The sequence below is a fragment of the Falco punctatus genome (assembly GCF_963210335.1).
Source record: "Falco punctatus genome assembly, chromosome: 14".
NCBI lineage: Eukaryota > Metazoa > Chordata > Aves > Falconiformes > Falconidae > Falco > Falco punctatus.
The window spans coordinates 1641419-1668695 of NC_137594.1; the positions used below are offsets into that span (position 1 = coordinate 1641419).

General features: G+C 39.8%; 1 protein-coding gene across 6 annotated transcripts in view; it reads right to left on the reverse strand.

Moving 5' to 3' along the window:
- Positions 1 to 32: 32 nt before the first annotated feature.
- Positions 33 to 27277, reverse strand: part of NFAT5 (nuclear factor of activated T cells 5) — a 75837-nt gene continuing 48592 nt past the window's right edge. For 3 of the 6 annotated variants that reach the window (XM_080365100.1, XM_080365099.1, XM_080365098.1), the window contains 10 exons: positions 24619 to 24809; positions 22508 to 22680; positions 18460 to 18594; positions 18236 to 18288; positions 16963 to 17095; positions 16337 to 16414; positions 12732 to 12880; positions 9786 to 12225; positions 8356 to 8602; positions 33 to 7420 (listed from right to left, as the gene is read on the reverse strand). In XM_080365100.1, the coding sequence (XP_080221226.1) occupies positions 8364 to 8602; positions 9786 to 12225; positions 12732 to 12880; positions 16337 to 16414; positions 16963 to 17095; positions 18236 to 18288; positions 18460 to 18594; positions 22508 to 22680; positions 24619 to 24809 (3591 nt within the window). In that variant the 3' untranslated portion in view covers positions 33 to 7420; positions 8356 to 8363. The remainder of the gene's footprint in view (positions 7421 to 8355; positions 8603 to 9785; positions 12226 to 12731; positions 12881 to 16336; positions 16415 to 16962; positions 17096 to 18235; positions 18289 to 18459; positions 18595 to 22507; positions 22681 to 24618; positions 24810 to 27277) is intronic. The other 3 variants (XM_080365101.1, XM_080365097.1, XM_080365096.1) reach the window with 3 other exon arrangements.

The window sequence follows — 27277 nt, forward strand, 5'->3', positions numbered from 1 at the left end:
AAAAAAACACAACAAGACTTTACACTGCAAAATGAAAACTTTCATTGTTTTATTCTTGACTGCAGCTGTTTACAGAAATATAGTTGCGAGTATACAAATGTCCCAATAGAAGCAAAATATTTTTATTTTTTAATATTCAACAAGTTATCACAGGATAGCTAAAAACATAGATGCAAATAAAATATCCCCTCATAGAACAAACTGAAAACACCCGGTATCAGTGCTTTGAAAATCCCAACTACGAAAGCCATATACACAGAAATGCACAAAGGAATATCTGGTGCTACTTTCACATTGCAGGACAGTGGAAGAGGCAGCTCAGCGGTCGACCAGTGCACGCCAGGAACACATGGCAGAAAGGCGGGTAAGCCACTGAAAGATGCAGCTAGTAACAGAGGTAGAAAGCTCTGCTCTGAAGGTTTTTTGGAGCTTACTCATTAATGATGAGCTCAGATGTAAGTATCACCTCATTTCAAATAGTGTCCAGAATAAAAAAAAAAAAAGTTTCAGGAATACTGTGGTCTACAAAGCAGGATACTGGAATGTGTTCCCAGTTCTGCAACACCCAGAGGTGCCACTCTCTCTCTCCTTTCAAAAGGAAGCTTCCCCCCCAAGCGCCCTTACCCTGCCCCCCAGCAGAGCCACGCTCTTCATGGGACCCCCCTCGCTGAGGGACACTGGCCAGACCTTCCCCGGCTCACAGAGGGGTGGTTCCAGGGCCTGAAAAAAGAAGTGAAGGCTGTTCATGTGATCTGAACACAAGACTCTTCGCCAGTCCGAATCCTGGAGCAAATGCACACAACCGGAGCATCTTCCAGCAGGCTGCTGCTGGGTGGCAAGGGGTTTGGAGCCTGAACTGAGCACTTGTGGAGAGTGTCGGTGAGTGTCCCACAGCAAACAGGGAAATCCTTGGGATTCCTCCCCCTCGCCCCAATACACTTGAATGTTACAAGGCAATTTCATGAACTGTAGCAAAAGTTACAGGTCTCTGGGAGCAGCAGAGATCAGACCTGCAAGCTGACAGCTCAAGGAGGAGAAATAAGGACATTGGCTTTCAGTTTGGCAGAGGTGCTTTGATAAAGCCTGTATCAGGACAATAACGTTCCTCGATCGACCTCATGTCAAACTGCAGTGGAACACACCCGATTTGGCATGAAGAGTCACAGCAGGCAAAATCCATGCTATTGATTTTACAATCTGGATTTCTTTCAGAGCGCTTAGTTTCTTACAACATCTGTGAGAAATCAGTACAACTTGCGGCAGGGTTCCTCATTGCTAGAAACCAAGAAGAGCTTTTGCCAGCTTTCAAGGAGTTTTCTAAATATTGACTGTTGCAGTAAAATGTTGGTTAAAAAAAATAATTAAATATGCCTGCCTTTATGAGAATAAAGAGAACAGGAATGACAGATTAAGCTTCACCTTTCCAATCCAAGTGCAACCCAGCTGAGCAGCAGCCGGGATCCTTTCCTATGCAACAACTAAGAACCCCCACCGGGAGAGAGCCGTGGGTGTCAGCCCAACTCTGCCAGAGCAACACAGCCACCACCATTCCCTACCTGCACAAGGTGTTGGGAGACTGAGAATGGAAAAGGTCCCCAAGTCAGGAGTCACTTGAGGAGAGCTGGCTGGGGAGCACGCGGACGCAGAAAGCCGGTGCTGCTGCCGGTGCGCTTCCTGAGCCCAGCCGGTGGGCAGGCTCTCAGCAGGGCTACCAGTTCTACTGTTTTGCTAACACCACATCTGCAATTATTAATAAAAACATATAAAAATAGAAAAGTGTAGAGCTGTTTTCAACCCATGGATATGAGTTACGTTCACAAGCGGAGCAAGTTTCTGGAGCAACACTACCAACAGACCCACATGTACAGTACTGAAAGGTATTTATACAACTATTAATGAGTTACTACAAAAACCTTGGTAAATAACCTCATACTAAGGAAAAGTAGTAGTATTTCAGGTTTATAAAAATGTAAATATAACAGTATTCTATGCATGTGTCTACTAATTATTTATATATATTAAATATATGATTCCTCTATATACATATATATAATCCTAGAATATACAGGCATTGCCTATTTACATACCTATACAGATTATAATGAAGGAAAAGCCTCTCCTCCTGTTTAACCCCTCAGAGTCCCGTAGTCAACTAGAGAATTTTACAAGTATGCTTTTACAGGAGTTTCCCTGCTGCTGCATTTTATCTTGTATCTAAACAACATTTCCCGCAGTGACCCTCTACAGTCGATTCCCAGCCCGCAGCGGGCACAGACATGCCTGTTCATATGCTCCAACAACTGCTGTCCTATGCAGCTGGCATAATTGGTCTGAATATGAACACAAAGTGCTCACAATCTATCCCAAAAGACTACTCCAAATTAAAAAAACAAACAAAGCGTCTAAGTACTAGTTTCCTTTTAGATTCTAAAATAACAGAGCTGCCACCAGTCCTACTGGGACACAAAAAACACCTATTCCTTGAAAATAAGTTTTGCAGTAATGAGAAGTCACCAGCGATCAGTATTTCTTCTCGCCTCCCACCTACAACTTTTTGCACAAGAGCATGCAAAGCAATTCATTCTCCTCGTTCTTGCTTCTCTCTCTCAAGATAATTGTCCGTAACCCCTCACACTCTTCCCCATAATCACCCTGAAAAAGTAACCCAACCGTCTGCCACGCAAAGGCACGAGATTCCAAACCTGACAGTGCAACTCTTTTCCAACTTCTCATGCACGTGCACATGCATGCCTGCGCACACACATACGTACCCTTGAAGGAAACTACGTGTAGGTTTTTTTAGTCTAGTAACAACAGTTTTGACTTTGCTTTTTAATAAATCATTCTTTCCTGCTACTCAAATGGTGATTTACACTATGTTTTAAGACAAATGCAAGCTTCTGACTTGCTTGGTATTTTTTCTGACGACTCTGGAAAGATAATAGTAGTAGAAAATCTATTCAGAAAAGTTTTCTTTTTAGAAACTATATCCTAAACCAAAATAACATTAAAAGCTTTTTTTAAAAAAAAAGTTCCAACTTCTCTAAATTGGGGGAATGTCCACTGATACAGCTGCCCAGACTCCTAGTATTTTCAGTTAAAAAACCTGCCAAAGTTACAAATGCTTAACTCCCCATGCTTTATTCTGTCTTAAAACTAGACAGGAAGAAACCACCCTGTCAGTAATTAAAAGTAATTATAATAAAATGATTGGTGATTAAACATCCACTTTAAAACAGCAACCCTGAAATTATTTCTTGAACTATTTTTATGTTAAAGTAACAGCAAAGCATTTGGCTTGAGTAACTGCTGAAAGATCAGACAGTGAAGAGGCAATTAATGACAAAACGTGGACTTGCTAATTAAGCACGAAGCACCAATAACTTCCTGCCAGAGGAGATGTTTAGCTAATAACTGTGTATTACGTGTTATTCATATTTTTATATATATATATATACACAGTGTATGAGCAGAGAAGAGAATGCACGCAGCCTCGCGCCTGGTGACTAGCAGGTACGTCTCCCTCAATTTGAACCTGTGCCAGCAACTGGCCGTTCTGTAAAGCACCATGCACCGCCGGCGCTGTGCAGGCAGCAGGCCACGGGCGCTTTAGAGGCACAAACAGCTGAAGAGCCCACATTTAACACTGAGGTTTAGATTTAACGATTCTTTAAAGAGCAAGCTCAAGCAGCAGAAAAAACAGGATACAGAAAACCCATCCCAGCAACGCAGCTCTACAGGTTTTTTTTCACCTGTCTTCTGTAATTAATCACTGCTTTGTGGATGTGATAGTAACTTCCCCTTTACAACAACATCAGGAGCTTTACCTTTATAGAGACTAATATCTCAGTATCATCTTAACTTTCTCAACCCAAATGGACCGGACACGATGCCACTGCCTCTGCAAACAAGCACTGTCTGTTCGCAGCTAACAGGCACGCCAGTGTGAGCGTGCAGAGGAGTGAACACAGGGATTAAACAAACAAACAAACAAAAAAAGCAGCAGAGTAAGCTCCAATTATCAGTATCAACTGTTTAAATTACAAAAGTACATGTTCGGGACTCTAATACAGATGTGGCTCACATTGTTCCGGGGTCTTTCTGCCATGAAATCCCACAGCCTGTCTTTAAGCTCTTTATTGGCTTATCAAACCTCTCTTTATCCTCCATAACAGCTGTCTGCAAGCAGCAGTTCAAGCACTAATCAACCGCTGAGCAACCTCTTCATTCATAAGACAAATACTTTTTGTAACCAAATCACATGTTCAAAGTGTTGTACATTTAAACATTGACCTAAAATGAACGAGATAAATTTAACACAAGAAAAGAAAGGTGTTATCCAGAAGTGAAAAATGTGATAGCACAGCCCTTTTTTTTTTTTTTTCTCCTTTTTTTTTTTTTTCCTCTTCTCTTCACAAGTGACCTAAAATACGCACACAATTCAAACATACCCTTCCCCTGGAGCTGTAGCAGTCTTGGTATGAAGTTCTCTTTGGACACCCACCTTGTGAAATGGAGAATTGGTCCCTGGTGACTTGGCACTGACCAACAGCACTTGAACATAAGGATACACCCCTTTGGAACAACTGAACGAATTGAAGCAGCACACAAGTGAATTTATCATTCCTATTACTTCTTCTGTGTATGAAGGCCCCAGATGACACCCAGCAGCTTGTTCTGGGACTGCAATCCTGCAAAACCCACCAGTTCATTTTCAAATAACTGGCTATCGACTTCCAAGACCATCTGGAAGTTGTTTCGGTCCATAATTCTCAAGTTTTCTACCTAGCTTCCTACAGCATTTAGTCAATGCTGCGAGATTGCCGTTTTCATGTCATAACCGTAACAAGATTTTGTTAATATTTCATCTTAGCAGGGAGGGGAATAAAAAAAAAAATCACAGAAAGAAAAAGTATGGTTCAGGGTTAAAGCAGCTCTGGACATTATGAAGCAGGGAAAGTTTTTTTTATCATGATTAAAATTTTAAACATTTTAGCATAATCATAAATTAAGAGTTAAAACACAGAGGCGCTAATAATAAAATATTAAATAGACAATGATAGTGGATAAAAGCTGAATGGCTCATTCTGAATGAAACCCCATTATTTAAGATACGCCTAAATGCCTACAGGTTTCCTTCCTAGATCGTATTGCTGAGTGACAGACACATTGAAACACACAGTGAAGCTTCTCATAGCCAGCTGGAACAATAAATTGCCTGATGGAATGGCGAGAGATGAACAAGTTATTTATGTTGCAAAAAGTACTTAAATACTCAATAAAGACATAACAAACCCCACCCCACCCCACTGTTATCAGACGCCACGTTGTGGTAGAACATCAGACAAACTCACAAATTTACCACAAAAATGTGTGGCAAAAAGAATATTTTATATATATGTATATATATAAATTTTTATATTTATGCCAATGTACTCACTCAGTACAAATAGCAAAATAGTATACCATTTCCTAAATACAAAATATAGCTTTCCAAAAAAATGAAACACACATTAGATATAAACCATCCAAAACTTGAACGATTGAAAACTGTATTCAAAATTAAATGACCCAGAGCAGGTCTCTTTCTGAAAAGTTCCCTTCATATCGGCAAGAAGCCTTACTACTGAAAACGTAATTCAATGCCTCTCAATGAGAGAGAGAAAGAGAGACAGAAAGAGAAAGTGAACGTTATGACAGACTGACAAACGGGAAATCCATTAAAACAAACAAAAACTCTACACGGCTCAACTAAGCACACAAGTTAAGGGAAAAACACACAGTAAACAGACTAGAGTAACTTAAAATCCATTTACAGATTATTCTTTGTTATTTAAAATAACAAAAATGAAAAATGACATGATACCAACTACACTCTACCAAGGCATAATAGCCATACGTGACAGCTGTTTGGCTCTAACTGCAGCAACAGCTTTCTACGTGCAGAAGGAGAAGAAACAAACATCTGAATGAGGCTGTAGTGAGATATCACAAAACTGTCCAGATAGTTGGAGCACCCAAAAAAATTCACATGCCTCACAATACAACTGCATGGTCTGGAGTGGGTTGGTTTTACATTCTGTAACATCATCATTTTTATTTTTTTATTTTTTTTTTAATTGAAACATGACAATCTAGAAACTATACTTGGAGGATCGTTGGAGGAATAAAATAATCACTTCAAAACTGCAATGAGCTCAATATGCTACAAAGATGCAATGGCTCAGCATGAAGTGAATTTTTCAAGAATGCTTACGAATTATGTAATTTGCCCCCTACTTGGAGTAAAGACAAGCTGAAGATTTACATCAGTTAACAGCTAGAAAATGACTGGTTAAGGGGGATTCCTGCATTTAGAAGGTGGCAGAGAAATTCTTCCTCTTTCCTTAATCCTTGATTATTTGTCAAAGCTTCTACTGACTAAGCAATTGAATGCCATGGATTCCTAAAAGCTGCCTCTGATCTTTAAAGCCAGTAGGATATTTATGTCTTTCTTTAAAAACACAACATGAAACCGAGGGAGAAAGGAGGAAAACCATGAAAAGAATGAAAGGGAGAAGGCTGGTTTGAGAACGGCTAATGCTGCTTTACAGAGTTCTATCCATACAGTCAGAGTGAGGGACACAGAGGAATTCTTTCCTCAGCCAGACAGAATGTTCTTTTCAAGTTGAAGGTATTTTTGAGGATAAGATTTTAAGAGCAAAATTTAATTGAAAGTTCCCCTTCATTTCTTCATTTTGTTAGAGCCACTAAACCCTTGCTCTATGTACAGTTAGACGTACGAGACATGGAAAACCGTTAATCACATTCTCAGATGGGCAGCACCCACCTCTGGCTATCTACAGCAGCAAGCAATTCTCTGCTTGTTTACAACAGTTATCAATTGATATTTTTTCATTGCCACCTACTGCAATTAAAAAATTGCAGTATTAGCTCTCCTACTCAAACCGTAAAACATGCGATCCCTTCACGTACTGACAGCTATGAGTCATGGCTCATGTCACAGGCATTTGATGTTTCTGCTTTGCAAGCTTTTCTAGTCAAAAGAGTGGATGTGAAGAAGGAAGAGGAGGGGAAAAAAGTAAACGTGGTAACATGTATTACCTTCTAACAATAATAACTGACCAGATATGCTTTAAATTCAGAGAGCACCCCACTGTCAATGAGCTTTAGGAATCTGGTAACAGTACAATCCCATGCCCCAGCAAAACAAAGCATAGCTTCTCAGCATTATTGGCACTACAGATCCCAAGTACTACGGTCATAGCCTTAGGTGCTAGACACTGCAACTGGCCACGTGTGTGCTCTTTAGAGAAGAGGGCCACTTTTTGACAGAAGCAATCAGTTCCGCACAGCCTAATCCAGAGTTGGAAGGTCTGAGAGGATCTGGGAAATCGTCACTTTTTTCTTCACAGAGTATCTGCAGGAAAAAAACAAGCAACCAGAAAAGTTAGGCATAACGAACAGAAGTCATCCTCTTACTTCTGTGTAGTTCCTTCATCTTGGAAGTGTTCTTCACAAGGAGACATGAAGCCACTTAGTATCAGAAAGCACTCTCCTCCATAAAGCAGGTTTACTCTCCTTCCACGCTCCTGGGGTTTTTTGCTGTTTGGTTTGGTTGGTTGGTTTTTTAAAGTTCGTAATTTCATATACAAAACAGTTTAGGTTAGAAAATGGAGCGTATCACTTAAATGAAACTTATGAGGGATTTAGGACAGCGACACAGTTAACTAGAGCCAAGTTACAGACTGTGGACAATACTAGATCCCAGAATCGTCCTGGTTCTTGGGTACTCATTTGTAGTCAAAGCCTCTTCCACCTCTCTGAAAAAGGCACCTTCTAAAAGCAGAATGTTTCCTAGTAACAGCTGATTGTGTCAGCTCATTTTTAGCAAAGACTCGGCATGTGGCGTACTCTCAACAGCTGCCATATTCTACCAAAACTTGTTTTCACATTACGTTATTGTAACCCAGGGGGCAACTTCAGAACAGTAGACACTTGACGTGTTATTTACTCAATAAGCCTTAAGTTTTTAACTACAGTCATATTTCACAACTGTTTTATCTGCCGAGCTGTCAGTGATCTACTCTCCTTCCTAATAAAGTACTAGACTGTAACAAAGGATGACAAAACATACCACAACTGAACAAGACCCAGCCTCAACCGTTTCATACAAATTCTGATGACTGTTTTTAATAACTCTTCATTCCCTCCACTGGTATTATGTTCTTAATTCAGCATTACTGACATTTCAGCTGACCTCTTAAAGCATGGTAATACACTTCAGAATGAAGACTCACTGAGCAAAAGTATGTGTAGCAGGGAAGAACCCAGAAACTCAAATGCATTACTTACTTGATTAATTAAAACGAGCCAGCCATATTGTTCCCCTGATTTTGCAATGACACAAGCAGATCATCTATTTTCTCAATATTCTGATTGGTTGCCATAGCCGAAGGTAGCGGAGAAGTCTCCGATATCTGCTGGGAGAGAAGCGCTGGCACTGCTGCTTGTCCTTCGCTCTGTGGCTGACCTGGCTGACTTATAGCCATCAACTCATCCGGCAACGTAGCTGGTCCAGAAGTTAGCAGCTGGCCACAGTCTGTTAGACAGCAAGGGAAGAACAAAGGATCACTTAGATTAGCTTAATACATGCAGTGAATTAGCCAACGCCTTCACATACATCCATACTGACTATAACCTGTAGAAAGTTACATGTGCTTTTGTTCACAAGACCACTGTTGCTCACCACTGCCTCGGGGTATAAGCAGAGGCTCAAGGCATACGTATTGAATACACGGACTCTGCAGTAAAACCAAATGCTACTAACACCCCAAAGGACAACGCTTAGCTGGAAGTAAAACAAAACGCACAGCATAAGGGAAGTATTGAATATGCCCATCCTTTCTTAATAAAGAGATGTATCTTTTTCAGTTCAGCCAAGGTGTCCGCTAGCTCCTTCTACAATCTGCAAATCGAGTCTCGTCTCCTATTGTTAGCACTATCGTCAGCTTCACGGAAAGGTTTGGCTGCCAAAGAGTTCATACAGCAAAGCCCACATTCAGGTGTAACCACAGACTAATGGCTTTCTGTCCACGGCTTTCACAAGCTGTCACAAGCATCACCTGCACCTGCTGCTTCTGGAGCTTCACAGGTACGACAGGCAGCTGAGAGGATCTATGTCCCAAAGAACTGCCACAGAGGCTCAATTCAGAGATGAGATATGGAAAAGCGCAGGCTTATAAAACTAAAGGGGGTTCAAATACTCATCAATAGACGCTTTTCTGGACCATGCAGTTTCAAAAAATCTTTGCTTTTCTTCAACAACACATGGAGAAAGCCACTGCATAAATTGTGGAAACCAAATGCAGCAAGACAAAGATTAGCAGAGCTGTCCTACGAGGGCCTAACTGTTATTTGTAACATGTGCACACATGTATTCACGTGTTATTTGTGTATGTGTTATTAATAATGTCTTATGTATTATTTCATATATATATATACTTATTTCTATAGAGATATACACACAATTCTAAGCTGGTTTTATCACATCAATCCTAAGTGTAAGACCACTAACAGGTATTTTAGCTAAGTGTACTCATGCAAAATCAATATTCAGAGCAACACGATGAATATGTATATTCTCCACTGTAGTGCTACATCATTTATTCTAGATATGTATTTTTTTTTTGTAATATCTTAGACTTGAACAATCAATTGTCTTGTGGACTCCAATTAATAGCTCTTCAAAATTCTAAACTCAGAATCAGGCACTTATCACTTACTGTTTTGAATGCCAAAAAGGAATATTCCCGATGTTTGCTGAGATGAAGCAGGAGAATTCTGCAGCTGGTTGATAGCACCTCCTCCTGTGTTGTGAAACAAAGAAGCTTGTTGCTGTGGAGGAGAAGCAGTTCCTTGCATTCCTGCCATGCTGTTTTGAGAAGAGTACATAGGAGACTGCTGCAGCTCTTGCTGGCTCATACTATTCTGCAAGGCAGACATGGAAGCTGAAGAGATGAAGAGGGTGACTTGTTGCTCTTGAGAACTTGGCGATCCTTGGACCAACTGAATCTGGGGCGAGTTATGGAAGATGGCTGGCTGCTGTGCTTCCGCCTGGTTGGATCCAGGATTCTGAAGAGAGGACACTGTAGTCTGACTCTGGAACTGCATGGGCTGCTGCTCCTGGTTCATTGATGCCATGTTAGTCTGTGGATGAAAAATGGACTGGCCTTGCTGCTCCTGATTGGTAACTGGGTTTTGATTCGGATTGAAAATCATGTTCTGCTTTTGAGAAGCAATTGTACTCATGGCATTTTGATTACTGAACATCATGTTCTGCTGTTGTTGCTGCTGCTGTTCTTGAGACGGAGGACTACTCTGAATAGCAACTATTGAATGCTGAGGCTGGAAGATAGCTCCTTGTTGGTTCTGAGGAATTGAACTGGACTGGATGGAGCCTAATGACACTTGAGGCTGAAACAAACCTTGCTGAGCAGGCTGAGCCTGGGGCTGTTCTTGGGGAAGCATAGAACTCTGGATATGCGATATCTGTGTCTGCTGCTGGAAAGAAGTCTGCTGTTCAGTGTTTGTTGCTGTCTGAAGAGGAGAAATGGAATTTGGGCTTGTAAAGAAGGACATCTGTTCTTCCTGAGTTGCAGGGTTGCTCATTGAACTTTGGGAAAGGAACATGTTGGCAGACTGCTGGTCTTGAGGAACTGACGAGCTCTGTAATACACCCATGGCGTTCTGTGAGTGGAACATTGGAGGCTGCAGTTGGTCTGAGGAGTTAGTACTAGTCTGGTTGTGGACAATGGAATTTGGACTGTGAAAAATAGAGCCTTGTGTTTCCTGTGATATATTCTGAGTATCGCCAATAGGATTCTGAGAGTGAAAAAGCTGAGCTTGTGAATGCGGAGACTGCTGCATAAAGCTTCCCGACTGAATCGACATGATTTCTCCGCCTTGCTGGAACAGACCACCTCCTTGCTGTTGAGTTCCACTTGCCTGAACAGTCATCATGCTTTTGGTAGATGAAAAGAGATTAACTTGAGATTGACTTTCCCCACTATGCTGCATTTGAACCATCGTCTGAAACACATTACTCTGCATCTGTTTACTCTGTCCTGAAGCTTCTTCTCCATCCGCAGAATTTGATGCCTGAAACATAGTAGGTCCGTTGTTGGAGACCTGCTGCTGAGCAGCAGGAGTAGTTTCACTTCCAGAAACACCAGGAGATGAAGAGAATAATTCGCACTGCATTTGCATGTCTTCACTTGTGGATAACCCACTCATTATGTGAGAAGCCTGCTGGTAAACAGGTGACTGTTGGAGGGCTCCGTTCCCTGAAGTTGTTGAAGAGAACAAATCAGACTGCATTTGTGTTGCAGCTTGGCAAATGTTTTGTTGGATTCCTATCACCATTGCCGCAGAAGTCTCCATCGCCTGCTGCTGCTGCTGCTGCTGTTGTTGCTGCTGTTGATTGGACAATGCATTTTCAGGCTGTGAGTGAACATTTTCAGCTCGTCCAGGCAAAAGGTTCTCTGCTCTGGAATGGACAGCTGTGTCTGACGAGGAAAATATCCCGGGATTTACACTATTTTGTATCTGGCTAACTTGCTGAAAGATATCTGCATTTAGCTGATCTTGAACATCCTCACTGTTGTCTGAACCAGAAAACAGAACAGAAGATAACTGCTGTTGAGCTTCCAATACCTGTTGCACCAAGTCAACATTTCTGTTGCTGCCAGTGGCAGTGTTTGTTGGATAATTTCCAGCTTGCAGTTGCTGTATAGTGTTCTGCAGCTGACTCACGCCACTTGCTGATGAGAAAATACTGGATGAAATCTGTTGCTGCAACGCCTGTGCTGGTTCTGAGAGTGTAGACTGTTGTTGTTGTGATGCATCAGTTAATTGTGACAAAGTGACTACTGTGCCATCTGATTGCAAGACTTCCCTGGTTTGGGAATCTCTTGTTTGGAACTGTGCAGCTTGCTGCAATAATGCATCACTGTTCTGCAGCTGACCCGGAGTAGAGACTGCTGAAAAGCTACCAGGCTGGGAAATGTCCTGCGTTTGGATAGTAGTTAATGTCTCTGGATTATACACCTTCTGCTGCATTTGTTGCTGGTTTTCATTTTCAGAAGGTAAATGGGAAGCAGAAGTTGATATGCCAGACATACTGTTTTCCAATGTTTGTTGAGTTGGTCCAACCACACTTGAAGCCTGGAAAGTGCAACACATTAAGCAATCTGTAAGCTTACTCAGGTTATGCTCATAAAATTTCCACCAATCCACTATGTTCAAGAAAGATCAGACAGAAGATCTGATGTATCTCTCCACACATAACCAAACATATAAGCAAATGGCTAGCAGTGGAAATGCTACTTCAAGGAAGGGGCTGCGGTACAATTTAACAAAAGTGATGCTAGGAAGTGATTACAATAAAATTCCTACAGTAACTTACTAGTTCTGTGTCACAGGACAAAGAACAATTCATCATAGTACCACTAACCAATCAACCACTCTGTTTGAAAGTAACATCTTGTTCCAGCATTCAAAGGAAATCGTCTATTATTTTAATCATGCTCTGTTGTCACGTTATACCCCGACGGATCTCAGACATGACACTGTTCCTGCGTGTTACTCTTGCAACTATTAGAATGTGGGCTAATGGGTAGATGTAACTAAGACTATTAAAGCTACTGTCTTCAGATCACTATCAAACTTACCTTGAAGACAGGGGGAGATCTTTTTTCTGCACTTACTTCCATTGGAGCCACATCTTCACTCTTAATCATACTGCTTGGCATGAGTGGAGTTATCAAGGCACTAGGAAGAATGTTCACCTTCTCCAGGTTACAACCAGTGGCCTTCGCTGCTGCCATCACAAATAAAAAAAGAAGGGCAACGGAGCGTTAACATTCACTAGGCAAAGAGTGGGTTTCTGGTGGTGCCTGCTTCCCGTTTCACTTTTCAGTTCCACCGTAAGAGCTCTCATCCTCATCTAAGACACCAATACGCAGAGGGCTCATTGCAAACATTTGAATACTTCAAATACTTGGAATACTACAGATAATCCTAGAAAACCTGAAACCTTCAACAGTTATTTTTAAGACTAACAGCAATGCTGTATTTTGATTTCCTTCCATTTCCTATCTTTCTAGACCAGGACAGCCATCCACCAACTGCCTGAACTACAAACTAACAGCTTAAGACATCTGTCCACAAATTATCAGGTTTTAAACTTTACTGCACTTTAAGTGTACAACTTCTCTATTTTATTTTGAAAAATGTCTGCTTTCAGATAACCATATGAACAGAATGCTCAAAGCATTTAGACTCTACTTTTGTTCTGCTAAAGGACTAATCAAGCAAAAACTTGATAAATCTGCATGTCAGCTCTGTAGCAAGAGCAAGTTGTTATTCTGCCTTTGCAGAACCTATATTGTCTATCTTTTTTAATGTAGAAAGCTGGCTTCTTAAAATTAATTAGATCTTTTTAGTTTTAATTTTTCCCGATCCACACAAAAAATATTACATAAACTGAGATCTTTGCTGTAAATGAATCATACTGCCTTGATTTCAAATACTGCTGAAATTGAGCTTAAAACAAATCCATGGCAAAGCCTGTAAAAACCATAGTTCCGTAAGTACTTATAAGTAAATTAAAGAATTAATCGTCAACATAAAGCAACAGATCTCCAGGCTTTAAACAAATTTAGATCTTACAATAACATGGCAGTAAATTTTCTGCAAATTTCTATCAAGAGTATGCCACGTCCTCAGTTACAGTCCTCGTGTGTTTACGCTATGTAAAACCAAAGATTCTCTCCTGGAATGTTATTTTCTCTCTTCAGCAATAAATTATCAGCCATCAGTACGGCAACAGTTGTCAATATACTGACACCCAAATAAACTCTTTCCCTCCTGTTAACTCACAGGTTTGGGGTGGCTCCAGAAATACAAGCCCCGTGACCTGATGTGCTGGGCTGTGCTGCTGGCAGGGAACACAATTTGAATGAAACTACTCTAAAATACACCTACTTCAGGACAGCTAGTCACACAGCACATTTAAAGACACCAGTTAATATTTTTCTATAATGTAGTCACTATTTATAAGCTTTTCTCTTCTATGTACTTAATCATGTTGTGTTCATCAGAAACAATAAAAAAATTATCTAAGCAATTTTTAAAAACCCCAACGGTATACAGATTAGGTACTAGCAATGCTATGTTCATTCACAGTGATGTATTTGCTTGAAAGAATGAAAAAAAGAAAGGAGATTAATAATGAAAAAAAGTTTCAAAAACAGAGGAACACCTGATTTTGTACTATGTTTTTGTAATACACTTCGTTGAGAACTTCTGAATAGTTACCACCAATACCAAGACATACACACCCCTCTTTCCATTTACTCGCAAACTGGAAGCTGAAACCACCATTAACCACTTAAAAAAATGGTCCAGCACTACTTCATTGTTGGAAGGCAAAGACCTGAACTACATCGTTGTCCATGTATCTCCATCTCCTTCAAGTTTTACAGAACAGCTTAGAATGATAGATTTGTTGTCTTGAAATGTAACTTGTCATTCAAGTCTGTCAAATCTGCAGACTCAAAAAACATTAGAGCTAAGAATCTGTACTGGCTTTGGGAAGTCACGTTTTGGCTTTTTTACATACACAGGTGTTTTAATAGAAATTATTTTACTAAATATTCAGAGATACCAGAGACAAAGATTAAAATTGCCTGTGATAGGAAGAGAAAGGCCCTGCAGCAAAACGCGTAACTGTACATGTGTCCAGCAACAACCGTTCTTTCTATTTGGCCAGGACTGCTGGAAATGATGCCACTTAAGAAACTGTGAATTCTAGGATTTCGCTCCCAGTGAAAGGAAACAGCAAGGAAGTAGCATCCCACTGGATTCCCACCTGGTCTTTATCAATTCAGAACCGTGAGGAAGGACAGGCTGGGAAATATCCAGAGACAAAGTACACAAAGCAGACAAAATTGTCTGACTTTAGTTCATGATCAACCTAGAGTAGAAGAGGTACAGGAATGACTGTCAGAAAAAGAGCTGGCTAGCAGAAAACCCACACAAGAAAGTAAATTAAGATTTATCACATTAAATGTGATAAATTAAATGGAGGACATGAAGTAACAGAAATAGCACGCTGTGTTCTTATGAACAGCAGATGTTCTCCTGAAGCAGTTGGTCTCTTCCCTTGGTTAAGCCTCCATACTAGATTAGATGGATGTCAGGCTTGCCCTGATACAGTAGTTATTATTTTCCTCATCTTTTTAATCTCGCTACTAGAAGCCTAACCAGCCTTTTTATCAGCTTCTTCATTGCCCTAAATATTTTTGCATATTTCTCCCCCAAATACTCTCTGCAGGTTTAAACTCATCGTATCTTGTATTATCCTCCCTAACAAGCTGAAAGTCAACTTGTAAATATATCCCCTGCCAAGACCAAGCTATTAACTTCAAACATGAGCTTCATGATTTTAACCCGGAGCTATGGATTCCTATCAAACTTGTGATCACACTGTGCATTTGCTTACCTTTCAACCCGCTTTCACCAGAGCAGACTATGGAAATTTCCACTAACCTTTGCACACTACCATCGTTTTAACAGTCAAGTAAGAAACATTTCCTTCCTCTATTTCAATATTTGAAGGATCAATTCACTTCACACTTAAAAACCAAGCAAACCCAAAACTTGGTCCCTTAGAACAAAACGACAAACTTTGCACGGACAGAATGGTCGGGCAGGGGCGGGGGGGAAGCCCTCCCTGAAGGGAGTAAGTTAAAATTGCCAGAATTAGTGTTCTTCACTAGACCCACTGAACGCAGTCTTATAACACCACCGGACAGCTTCCGAAAAATACCAAGTTGGCATCTTTGTATTTTTCAGTGCTCAGTTCTTCCCCACCACCACCTTTACATGTGTTTTTTCTTAAATCAAGACTACACAGTTTCTAAATCCTTTGTACTAACTACCATCTTAGGCTTCTTTCTTTTTTCTTCTTCACTTGCAAGCATATTAAAGGAAGATTAGACTGCAGGGCCTGAAGCACAAAAAATGAAACTATTTCTTTTTAATATTATTTTTTGCAAAGTTATTGTTCTATACTGTTCATGCTACAATATACTTAAAGGAATACTGTTATAAAGTAAAATATTCAGAATCAGAAAACAAACCTCACTGTAAGAATATGGCCAGATTTCACAAGTACACTTATTTTCAACAGGATGTCTGATTCATTCCTCCAAATTTGGGCAAGAATTTATAGTTAAATTATTAATAACAATGATAAGAATCAATTTAGTACCTTTTATAGCCTCTTCAAAAGAACAATGTTGGGCTGGGCTGGAGATTTCCTTCTTCACATTAACATTCAGAGTACCAGCTGTTGAGACAAAACACATTGAGAACTTCCTTATGTTAAAACAAAAAACAAGCAAAAAAAACCAAAGCAAACCAAACCAGTTACTTATATCTTAAAGAAATAAAGGTCCTCTGAAAACCACACAAACTTTGCAGTGTGTATTCTAAATCAATAAATAAACAAACAAAAATACATGATATTGTCAAACTTCAACTTTCCTTAGGATAAAGCTTGGTGCTATCTTTTGGTTGCATTTGGTGCACTGTATGCAATATGTATACTTTTTTCGTGCTCAGTTCATTTTGAGCCTTATACTAGAAATGGATGCTACTTTGTAAGAACACCTGTCTCCATGCAGCTGAAATTTGAGATACTTGCCACATAAACGAGAAAAGCAAAGCCTCTAGATTTTATTACCTAACAGAGCAAACCTCACCAGCAAGAGGAGTTTGAAAAGATCCACGTTACTTAACAGTTCTGTTGTATGGACTAAATACTATGAAATCAGAAATGAGATGCTTAGCAGGTAAAACTGCCCATTCCTTCTTCCAGTTCTCAGTTTTACATACATGTATCTGGAGTGTACGTAAATGGTTGCACATCATGTGATCTTCCAGCATTGGTAACCACATATATTCCCACAGAAACAGCTGAGGTTATTTGCTGGTCATGATATGGTGGCACCTTCACAATAAGGTGGTTCTGCAATGCAAAAATAATTTTGAAAATAAGACATTAGAAACTGTATTTCATCACTATTGAGCTTAATTGTATTTACATCCATCAAATGGAGAGAGTGATCACCACAAAGAACAAAGACATTGGGGGAAACATCAAGTCACATTTTCAGTGAAATAAACTGATAACTAACCTGTGCCAGAAGAGAGATTTGAATTATCTGCCTATACAATGCTCACTGGCAGTTTATAACTCAAACGGAAGGTGCAGAAAGGAAAGACATGAAGTCCAGTACTTTAAACATAAGCTTATGCCTAACATGCCTTACTGAACTGCAGTTTGCCATCACATTCTGCTGGACTCAGACACTTCACTGTTGTGCTGAATCAGGTCTTTGTATTCAGCATGAACAGATGGAGGATGCAGTTTCATGTCACACCTAAGAGGATTTAACGCTGAGCAGACATCAAAAAATAGGCCTGCAATCATTCATCAACAGTAAGAGTGATTAGTGATCTGTCTATTCCCCAACTACCTGTCTACCCTGCTAGAAGTAAGAAACAATTTCTACACCAGTGCCTGCATGGAATACTGCCTTCAGAGGCGGGAGCAAGATGACATTTGTCGGACATCATTTACGTCTAATAATTTCTATAATTTCAGTCCAACAGTCCATAAAGACACTCTGTGTGTCAAAAAAATCCACAACCCAGCACCAAATACTTCGCAAAACATTTCAGAGTGGAACAGAAATTCAGCCAGGTACAAAGACTATGGCGTACATACAATCTATTTCCACTCAGTAGTTATCTAATGTGTCCTTAGGAAAGCTACTGGAAAAATTGTATTAGGCCTTTTAATTACACGGTAGGGCAAAGACTTGCTCACCAAGTTCATATACCACACTCCTACTGTGGTATACGCGGCATACTGTGGTATCTAAGTTCTCAGTTAGAAACTGAACAATTATACTTGTATAAATCCAAAACAATTCTATTCTACCAGACTCACTGAAAAACCTATTAGAAGAAAAGGAATATTATTTCTAGAAATGCACAGGAAGAGGGAAAGGCTTATTTGATTTTTCTTTGGAAATACAGTTGGAGTCCTTTTTTTTTAAAAAAAAAAAAAGTAATAACAATAATAATAATAATACAGAAGTACCTGATGAAATAATTCCATGTCTATTTCAGCTTCTGCCTTCCAAGAATTCTCATCTAAATGGAAGTTGAAAAGAATAATTTATTGCATATCCATATAAATCAATTCATTTTAGTGCCTTTGATTCTGCTGCTCAGTTTGCTCTCTAAAGCTAAACTTTATCAACCAACATAAACCCAAACATCATGCCAAAGAGCATGCCAAGCCATTATTACTTTCACACTAACCAGAAACATTCTCTTGGAAAATCACTTTTGTTCCCTTTAGAAAGTTCTTGCCAATCAGAAAAACTTCCTCTTCACCCTTCACTGAACAACTGTGCAGACTTTTCTTTAGGATCTCTGGAACTCCTGCTGGTTGAGCTGCAATTGAAAAAACCCGCAGTTTGAAATCAAGAAAATATCAACAGCTAAAACAAAAAGCTTTTACTTACAGGAGAATAAAGGAAAGAACAAAATAATTCTTGAGCTTCTTCCTTTACTATATCATTCATGATGAAACTTTTCAGAAGACAACCGTTTCTATCATTCCTACACTAAATAGAATGACCTCAATAAAAATCACATTTAGGTAAATAAATGATCCACTAATCTTTTCCCTTTTCTCCTGCATTTATTAAATCTGCACAACAAAACTTTTAGTGCTGGAGCTAAAGCTCAAGAAGGGTTCAGAAGGAAAGAAAATTTGGTTCTGTAATCTCCTGGCATAAAGAGCAATAAACGAATGCATCAGCCCTCAGACACAGCTGAAGCACACCTTCAAATTTATTCTTAAGGTCATAAAAACTTATTTTTTTTTTAATGAAGTTTATTTCGTTCTGTTGTGCAAAAAGGTAGAAGTAGTAATTCCTGTATTACCTGTTTTTTTACAGATTTTTTTTTTTTTTTTAGTAGACACAGCTGTCTGGCTGGTGCAAGAACTAACCCAAGGCTTTGAGCAACTTGAGCGAGCGGCAGGTGTCCCTGCCCATGGCAGGGGGCTGGAACTAGGTGACATTTATGGTTCCTTCCAACCCAACCCATTCCATGATTCTATGACTTTCTAGATGCATGTATTTCAGCTAATACAAATCCTTGCAAGAGTCGTGTCTCTGTAGTTAGGATTGTAGCAATTTATAGCCCATAAACCAGCCAAGAGACCGCGGCTGACAGCTACACATCCCTGGAAACCTCTGCCTCAGCCAGCGACTCAGGTGAAGTTTCACACAACGCAGATTACAAACAGTCTTTGCTGCAAACTATGTCTATGCTTTTTAAAGCATAGAACAAAGAAGACCATGTGTGTTAAATGAAAATGAGCACCAAAAAATTCAAGTAGACATTCATTTTAAAATAATACACTTTGCACATTTAGTATAAATTAATTCCACTTTCTAATACAGGTTTCTTAACAACCTTTTCTATTCGCCATAAAATCCTAGGGGCATAAGCCTGTACTTGTGCTTTGCACTTCCATGGCCCACTTTCAGTGTTTAGTAACAATATTCTCTGGGCTTAGCACACAGAAGAACATACATTCTGTAGCACTCCAAATTATTTAATGACCTTTCAGAAAGGATTTTTCTACAACTGTTGCAGCGGGTTCCTAGGCAACCATTACGCAACGACTAAATATGCTCAAGGCACATGAACTTCTGAAAAGAGTAACTGGATTTAGGTTTGCTAGCAAGTTAACAAAGCCTACTTAAAACATAGACCTTAAATAAAGAGCCTGCATCCACTTAATGTCTTTCCTACGGTTTTAGGAACATAATTGCAACTTTGATGGCAATAGTAGTTATCAAACCCAACAGGAACAGGCTCTGATGAGTGAAAATGCAAACCTTAATATGAGAAGGTACAGTATGCATCTGTAGGAAAATGTATGCAGCAAACAAATCAGCTGTAACGCGCCTGAGGAGATGATTTATATTAACAAATAACTCAATAAACAGTAAATTGTATGCCATATTGATCAGCCAGTATTAGCATTATTTGGTTGGCTAAGGTCTACTGCAAGTCACTGTAACTTTGGAGTAAGTTAAGACAGCAGAAGCACAGAATCCTGAAAAGCAAGCCTGGAAAGAGCCTCAAGAATTCCCTCTCAACCTTCACATCGTGAGCAGTTTTACCCACATCACTCCTCAAAGACACAAGTCTAACCAGAGTAGTTTGTTTCTTTGTTTTACACTTCGAGCAATGGAGATGCTATAAAATTCCTGGGCAATCTCTTAGCAACTCATACAATTAGCAAGATTTTCTTAGCAACTGACCAAACTCCAGCTTGTTAAAAACAAACCAAATTTACTCTTCACAGTTTTGGGTTTGGTGGTGTTTTCTTTTTAGAACCTTATCTATGGAAGAATAGCTTGCTTCCTTCTTTCCTTCTTCCTTTTCTTCTAATGGCCCTTAGCATGTCATCCCTCTCATATATTCTGCTTTTTACTCACTGCCCACATCTCAAAACGTAGCTACTAATGTTATGGGTATAAAAGGGATGCATTCAGCCATGAGAGCATGAAGACTAGAAGGGACCCTCACAAAAATACTGGAACGGCCTTACCAACAAGCTAAGCAGGAAGTGCACCAAATACAGCTTTTTTTTTTTTTTTTTTTTTTTTTTTTAGCTAAACAGCCTATTTTAAAATCGGTCTCTAAACCATCTCAGACTCTCAGCTTCCACTTAAAATAGCCAGTTTGGGATTGTTACATGTTTAAGAAAACACCAGATGATTTCCATTCCCATTTCTGCTATGATTTAAATAATTTTCTCTTTAACCACTAAGTTAACGATATAAACAAGAAGTATACAGAAACAGCTTTTTGAAAATTTATAGAAAATGTTTTTTTCTTAAATCTGAAAATTAGGATCAGATCCTACGATGCTATACTGACTGAAATGGAGCTATGGAGACAACCATATTTCTAGCAAATGTACTTACATATATTTCCAATAACATAAATGCATAAATCCGAGAACCCCACTAGTTTAAAAAACACTGGAAAAAGAAAGATCTAGCAAAAAACAGCAGGAGGAAGAAGAAAAAAAAAAGTGATGGGAACACCTCAAGCTGACCCTTCTGGAAAAGCCACCAAAATCAAGCTATTGCCTAAAGCCTAGCACACGGCTGAAGACAGGAGTAGAGTCCTCCCCTGCCTCCTCAGGACACGTCTGTGGTTATCAGCCTTTTCAGGGTTTGTGCAGAGTTCCTGCTCTCCCCAAGTCTTGCAGAGGCATTCTCTGAGAGAGCAGAATACTGGAAGGAGAGACGGGCTACATGCCACATCTGCCAAATCACCCGTTGCCTGCAGCACTGGAATCGCACGGTGGTATCTGATGTGGAAGCTCACATGTTTTTAATTATCTCCTCTTGCAATCTGTTCTTTCACTGGCAACAAAGCTCCAGTTTCTGATGAGTTGAATAGGAGCCCTGACACAATATGTACCGACAGCATTTAGAAAAAAAACCAACTCACACACACAAAAAAAACCAACCAAACCACCTTTCTATACAACGGAAAGAAGACAACACAAGCAACCAGGAGCTTGCATATTCACACTGTGCTCCACGCATGGAGAAAAACCTCTTCTACCATCTTGTTCATCAAGATGTATCAATAATCCCATCAACAACTGTACTGAACACATTTCCCCCTCTTTTCTCTTTGACAAATAAGCAGAATTCCCCATAACTGGAAGTCACTGCAGACTCTACAAGCACAGGCAGCCCCTGAGGTACTGCAATCGCCCCTGATTTCGTCTTCCCTGTTGTTCAGTGTAACTTAACCCGTCATCACAGCCATCTGTGCTCCGTGCTAAACAGAGCATTTTAGTAAAAAACTATTGCAAGTTTCACTCTTGCACTGGACCAGAACAGACGCAGCTCTGGCCCAATGAACTACCACAACTGTAAAGAGCCATGCTTCCTAACTTACCAGGAGGCCCTTGCTATGACCGAAAGCTGACATGAACGTGACAATACAGAAGAGATTAAAACCCGTATCAAAAAAGTCATAGAAGTAGTTCAAAGCAAACATGACAAAAATTCCGACTTTTTAAAAGGCAAAAATTAATTTAATAAAAGATCGCAAAATTTATAACTACTTCTAAATATTGGTCAGCCATTTCACTAACACCTCATCCCAAATAAAAATCAATCCATGGGATCTTAGCCATAGCAATTCTGAAATAATCACATATTAACATCGGAGTATTTTTTTCCTCTCCAAGGCATTTTATGACAATCATACTAAAATCTAGAATCCTACAATAACAGCTTTTTATTTTGATACTTACTGCACAAAATTGGGGAAGAAGGTGTCTGAAGAGTCAAAGTTGAACCATCTTTGCGCGTGATGTTAACACGGAATACCAGCCTAGCACGTGTGCTTTTTTTCTTTGAGCCAGCAATCCCTATCCTAGCTTCAACATCAGCATTTCTCAGCTTCAGTATTCCCACACAATCAACCCTAACAACACAAAATAGTTAACAGTTTAATAGAGTTTATTAAGTTCAGCATCTTTAATCGACTAGTTACATAAACCATAAAGTCAAAACTCTTGAAGTAATTACGGAAATATTATTAGAGCAGGTTTTTTATTTACATGAAATCTCTGGATGAGCTTTCTCATTATATAGCCTGGTTTTCAATGCAACCCTACATAATTTGGATGATGAATCATGACAGGAAGGGATATGAAAGTAGCACAAATAAAACATAAAATGCAATGTAACAAAGTAATTCTGGTAAACATTCAATTTATAATCGCAGATCTTCATTCTTCCAGTCCCGGGGCTAGATCTGGGTTTGTAGGATTATCACTACAAGATATCCTGCATACGCTTAAAGCAGTACTAGAAGAAAACTTACTGTAGTCATATTATTTTTTTATGCTCAGTGGACCTTGGAAGTGATACATCATACCATAACTGTGGTGCTATGTGAAATATATGGGTGAGAGGGAGACGCAGTGCTAACTTTCAGAAAGACATGCTAGATGCAAAATGGTTTCAAGCAATAGATAACAACAACAACAAAATCCGACCACCAAACACAGTCTGATGTGTTAGGGAAGAAGAATATTGTAATTTTACCAATCCTTAGGCTCTACATCCAAAAAGCACAGGGACCCTCTGACGTCTAATTTGACTACAATGAATTTTTGCGCTGCATGAGGGCCAGCAAGCAACAGCTAGGGAGCAGAGGAGGAGAGCGTGATTCAGAAGGTGGCACTGGCATTACCACCATCAGAGAGGTGCTACAGCATCACTGAAATACTAGGAAGACTTCTTTTGAGACATCAAGGTATCTTTTGAGAAAACAGCCTAGGCAAAACTTTTCTTCCTAGATAACTCCAAATTCATCTTTCTAGTATCTCTATACTTACATGGTTTTACATTAACACTTGAGGACAATTATAAAATTACTCTTTAAGAGGCAGTTTCTGAACTTATCGTGGGAATATGTCCTGTATTTTAAAAAATCAAATAGATTCAGTCTACTGGCAAACTATTATCCTGCTTAAGAAGTGGACACTGTAAACTGAATAAACGTTTCTTCTCCTGAAACAAGACAAGCTTTAAGTAAAAAGTGGCAGCTTGAAACCACATACCCATTACAAAAAAAAAAAAAAAAAAAGAGTCATTCAACCAGAAAGAATACTTTGAAAGATCACTCCCTTTCTATACATTAAGATACATGTGAAAAGCCTGTAAGAGAATAATTTAATATCTGAAGTTTCTTGTGAGATCTGAAAACCACGCAGGCAGATGAACACACTTGCTCAAAAATCAGCTACTGCCATCAGACCAAGCGCAACCCTCCTCAGCAGCAGCGGAACACTGCCTACGGGCATCTGTAAAGTGTGTCCCAAACACCGCCTATACCCGACCAGACAAGCTGTGTAACAATGGCAAAGCAGGAGGCTTCCGTGAGAAAGGACTATCTGGTGGAAACGATAGAAATGGAACAAGCAAAGCAAGAGAGAAGAAAAGCCAAAGTCTAGCCTCACTAGCCACAGCTCCAGCTGTCTGGGCCAATATACTCCTTCCCCCTTCCAATTAGCAATTCTGCACTTGTTAGAAGACAAGACAACCAGCAGAATCAGCGACCAGTTTATAGTTCAACTAATGCTTGAATATGCACATTATTGATCAACCAGAACACAGAACTAATGTAACAAAGGTAATTGATACAGCTTAAGGAGACCAGATTTAAGCATTCAATATAATAAACAAATGCAGAATGCAATTTAAAAGTTTTTCTTACACACTCAGCTTCACTAAGTGCCTGGTGTGTGCCAAGATGTTCAGACATTTAGCTACCAACCAATTCCATTGAAAAAGGAAAATCAGTTTCTGAAAACAAGCTAATAAATGAAAATATTTTTTAAAAAAAGTTACTCACGCAAGTGTCATATTGTTGCTTGGGTCCAGTCCGACCTCAATAACAGTAGTTCCCTCTATATCCACTTCTTTACAGGGAGTGGTGTTTCTCCCGGTAACCCTGCAGGCCTGGTAGAACCCATGCGGCTTCACTCGACCGGAGTCATTACCCACGAATACCTGCAGCACCACCGGCTCGTTGTGACCTTCCAGCTGAAACATGGCAACACAAATAAAATATATCAATTGGCCAGAAATGCCTCTTAATTGAAACAGGAAACATTTTACGGAGCAGAATATGAAGTGACTCTGCTTCCAGTGTTGTTGGAAACAACCCTAAGGGAAGAAGCAACAAAAATCTTTCATCTAGTTTATGAACAAAATGCAAATATTTTTTATCTTTTTTCATTTGTTCTTCCATTAAAAGACAAGTCAGCATTTAATAAACTGGTTTGTTTTTTTTTTTTTAATTATTAATAATAGTTTATTTTAAACCTGCTTGAATCCTATTCGCCTTCACACAGAATTATCCTAACTTCAACTTTCAGGTCTCTTATAACCCCTTACTCCCACCCCAGCCGTGACTATTTCCCTGTCTCTTGCCAGGATCCTCCTTCCCCCCAGCACCTACATCCAGCAGGCAGCTGAGAAAGAGAACACTTGCTGTGGTTGGTTCCAGTGTTGATGAGAATTTGTTGGTCAGTGTGTATGTGCAAATCAATCAATTAGCATGCTACACTTCTAGGATCCCATCTTCATGCCAGCAGCACCTTGCAATTTTTGTGAAACCAGAATAAAACTGTCTAACACTTGCAAAACCACTGGGTGAGTCAGAACAGGGTGAGGGGGGAAGCAGAGGCAGGAATGGGATGAATGATTGCACAGCCCAACCACACAAACCTAGTTTTCCCTCAGACACCACAATAAAAATTGGCAACTTGACATCTCCTACTTAAAGTTTATGAACAGTGTCAGGATTCACTTACTGAAACAATAAATAAAAGCTGATCAGATGTACATTTCACATAATGATTTAGCAGTCTGGTGTGCAAGCCGTAATTACCCCAGAACATGTTAGTGAAAAACGTGTTTGTTTTTGTAACATTGACATCCTAGCACGAAGGATCTGTGTCCTTCTAATGCTTTTTTCATTAGCAGAACCCCACTGTGGTGCTATATGCTAAAAATACTCTGAGGTAGAAGTAGTCTTGAAGTAAAGCTGGATACTGCATTACAAAGTAACCTCTCTTACACTTTTTAGGTAATAAAATAGTCCAAGTGAAAAAGAAACACTAGATTTCTGCCAAATTCCCAGGCCAGAGGTGGAAATTCTTTGCCACAGCATTCCACAAGGAGATAAAACAAGTATTTTTCATGTTTTCATTAAGCCACAATTGTTGCTAGAGGATTTCTGGGTGACAATATTACGTTTCCTCCTAAGCCTGGGAGCCCAGTCTACTTGCAGAAAGATGCTCAATCTTTACCAGTAAGAGTTTGCAAATGAAAGCAGAATCCTCCAGAGGATCTCTTAGGGGATTAGTCCCTGACATACCTAGAAAATTAAGTTCTTAGCAAATTAGGGGGGGGAAAAAGCAAATTTAAAAAAAAAAGAACAAAAAAACCCAACAACCAACAAATACTGATAAAATCATAGTATGCTTCTTGTGCCCAAAAGGAGCACTTAGCTTACAGCAGACAGGTGGATTATGACTGTTACGGATGGGCAAAGCCAAAATATTTCTGGAGGTGGCCTAGCACAGGCTCCCCCACATGAACCACCCTAACAGGTCTAGTGCATATCACTGAACTCAAAATCCAGGACAGCACTAATAAACAAGAGAGCGTGAAAACAGCCAACAAGGGACTTAATTTCACCAGATGGTCAAAAGAAAGCAAAGGGCAGTAAAGGGTACTCTGACATTCCACCATTGAATCTCTCTTGGACGGAAAGCTGAATGAACAGTCTGTGTCACATCACCAAGATCTCCTTGGCTAGAAACAGCGTCACCACAGCTAACCAGTGCGGCTTTTCTTCCCCAGTGTTCTGGTTAGAAGATACTAAAGGTGCGCAAGAGCGTCTCCCATCTTCTAGATGGTAACTGCTCCAGCTTTGCAACACTGCTAGCAAGAAAAGACACAAACCTGCGACTGATGGCTGGAATACCTCCGCTGACCCTCTGCAGTCAGGATAATCTTTCTTTTGCCAGACAAGTCACTCTACTACGATTCGTTGATACAATTTTAAATTGCATATCGATTGTAGGCTCTCTCATCCTAAATCATCAAATAACACTGTTTTCTTTAAAGGGCCACAGAACCTGCTTCTCCTCCTCAGTCTGCTTAAGAGCGATGCAGTCGGAGTGGTCGCCCGTCACAGGTGCTGCCAGGAACAGCAACCACCAGATCTCTGCTGAACTAGCAGCACTTGTACACTGTTCATCCCCATCTTTAGAACACCCCAAAAAAAAAAAAAACCCACAACACACAAACGAAACAAAAAGCCCTCTCTTGTCCTTTTACATATTTTTCCTACTAGCTCAGACTGCCTGAAGACCCACTGGCCCATTTCATCTGTCCAGCCCTGGCAGACTTTTACAGGCAGGGTATGAACTAGTTTGCCCACTGGTAAAGTGAGCTTGAGCTTCCAGGAATTCAGTAACACGAGACTCTTCCAAACAGAA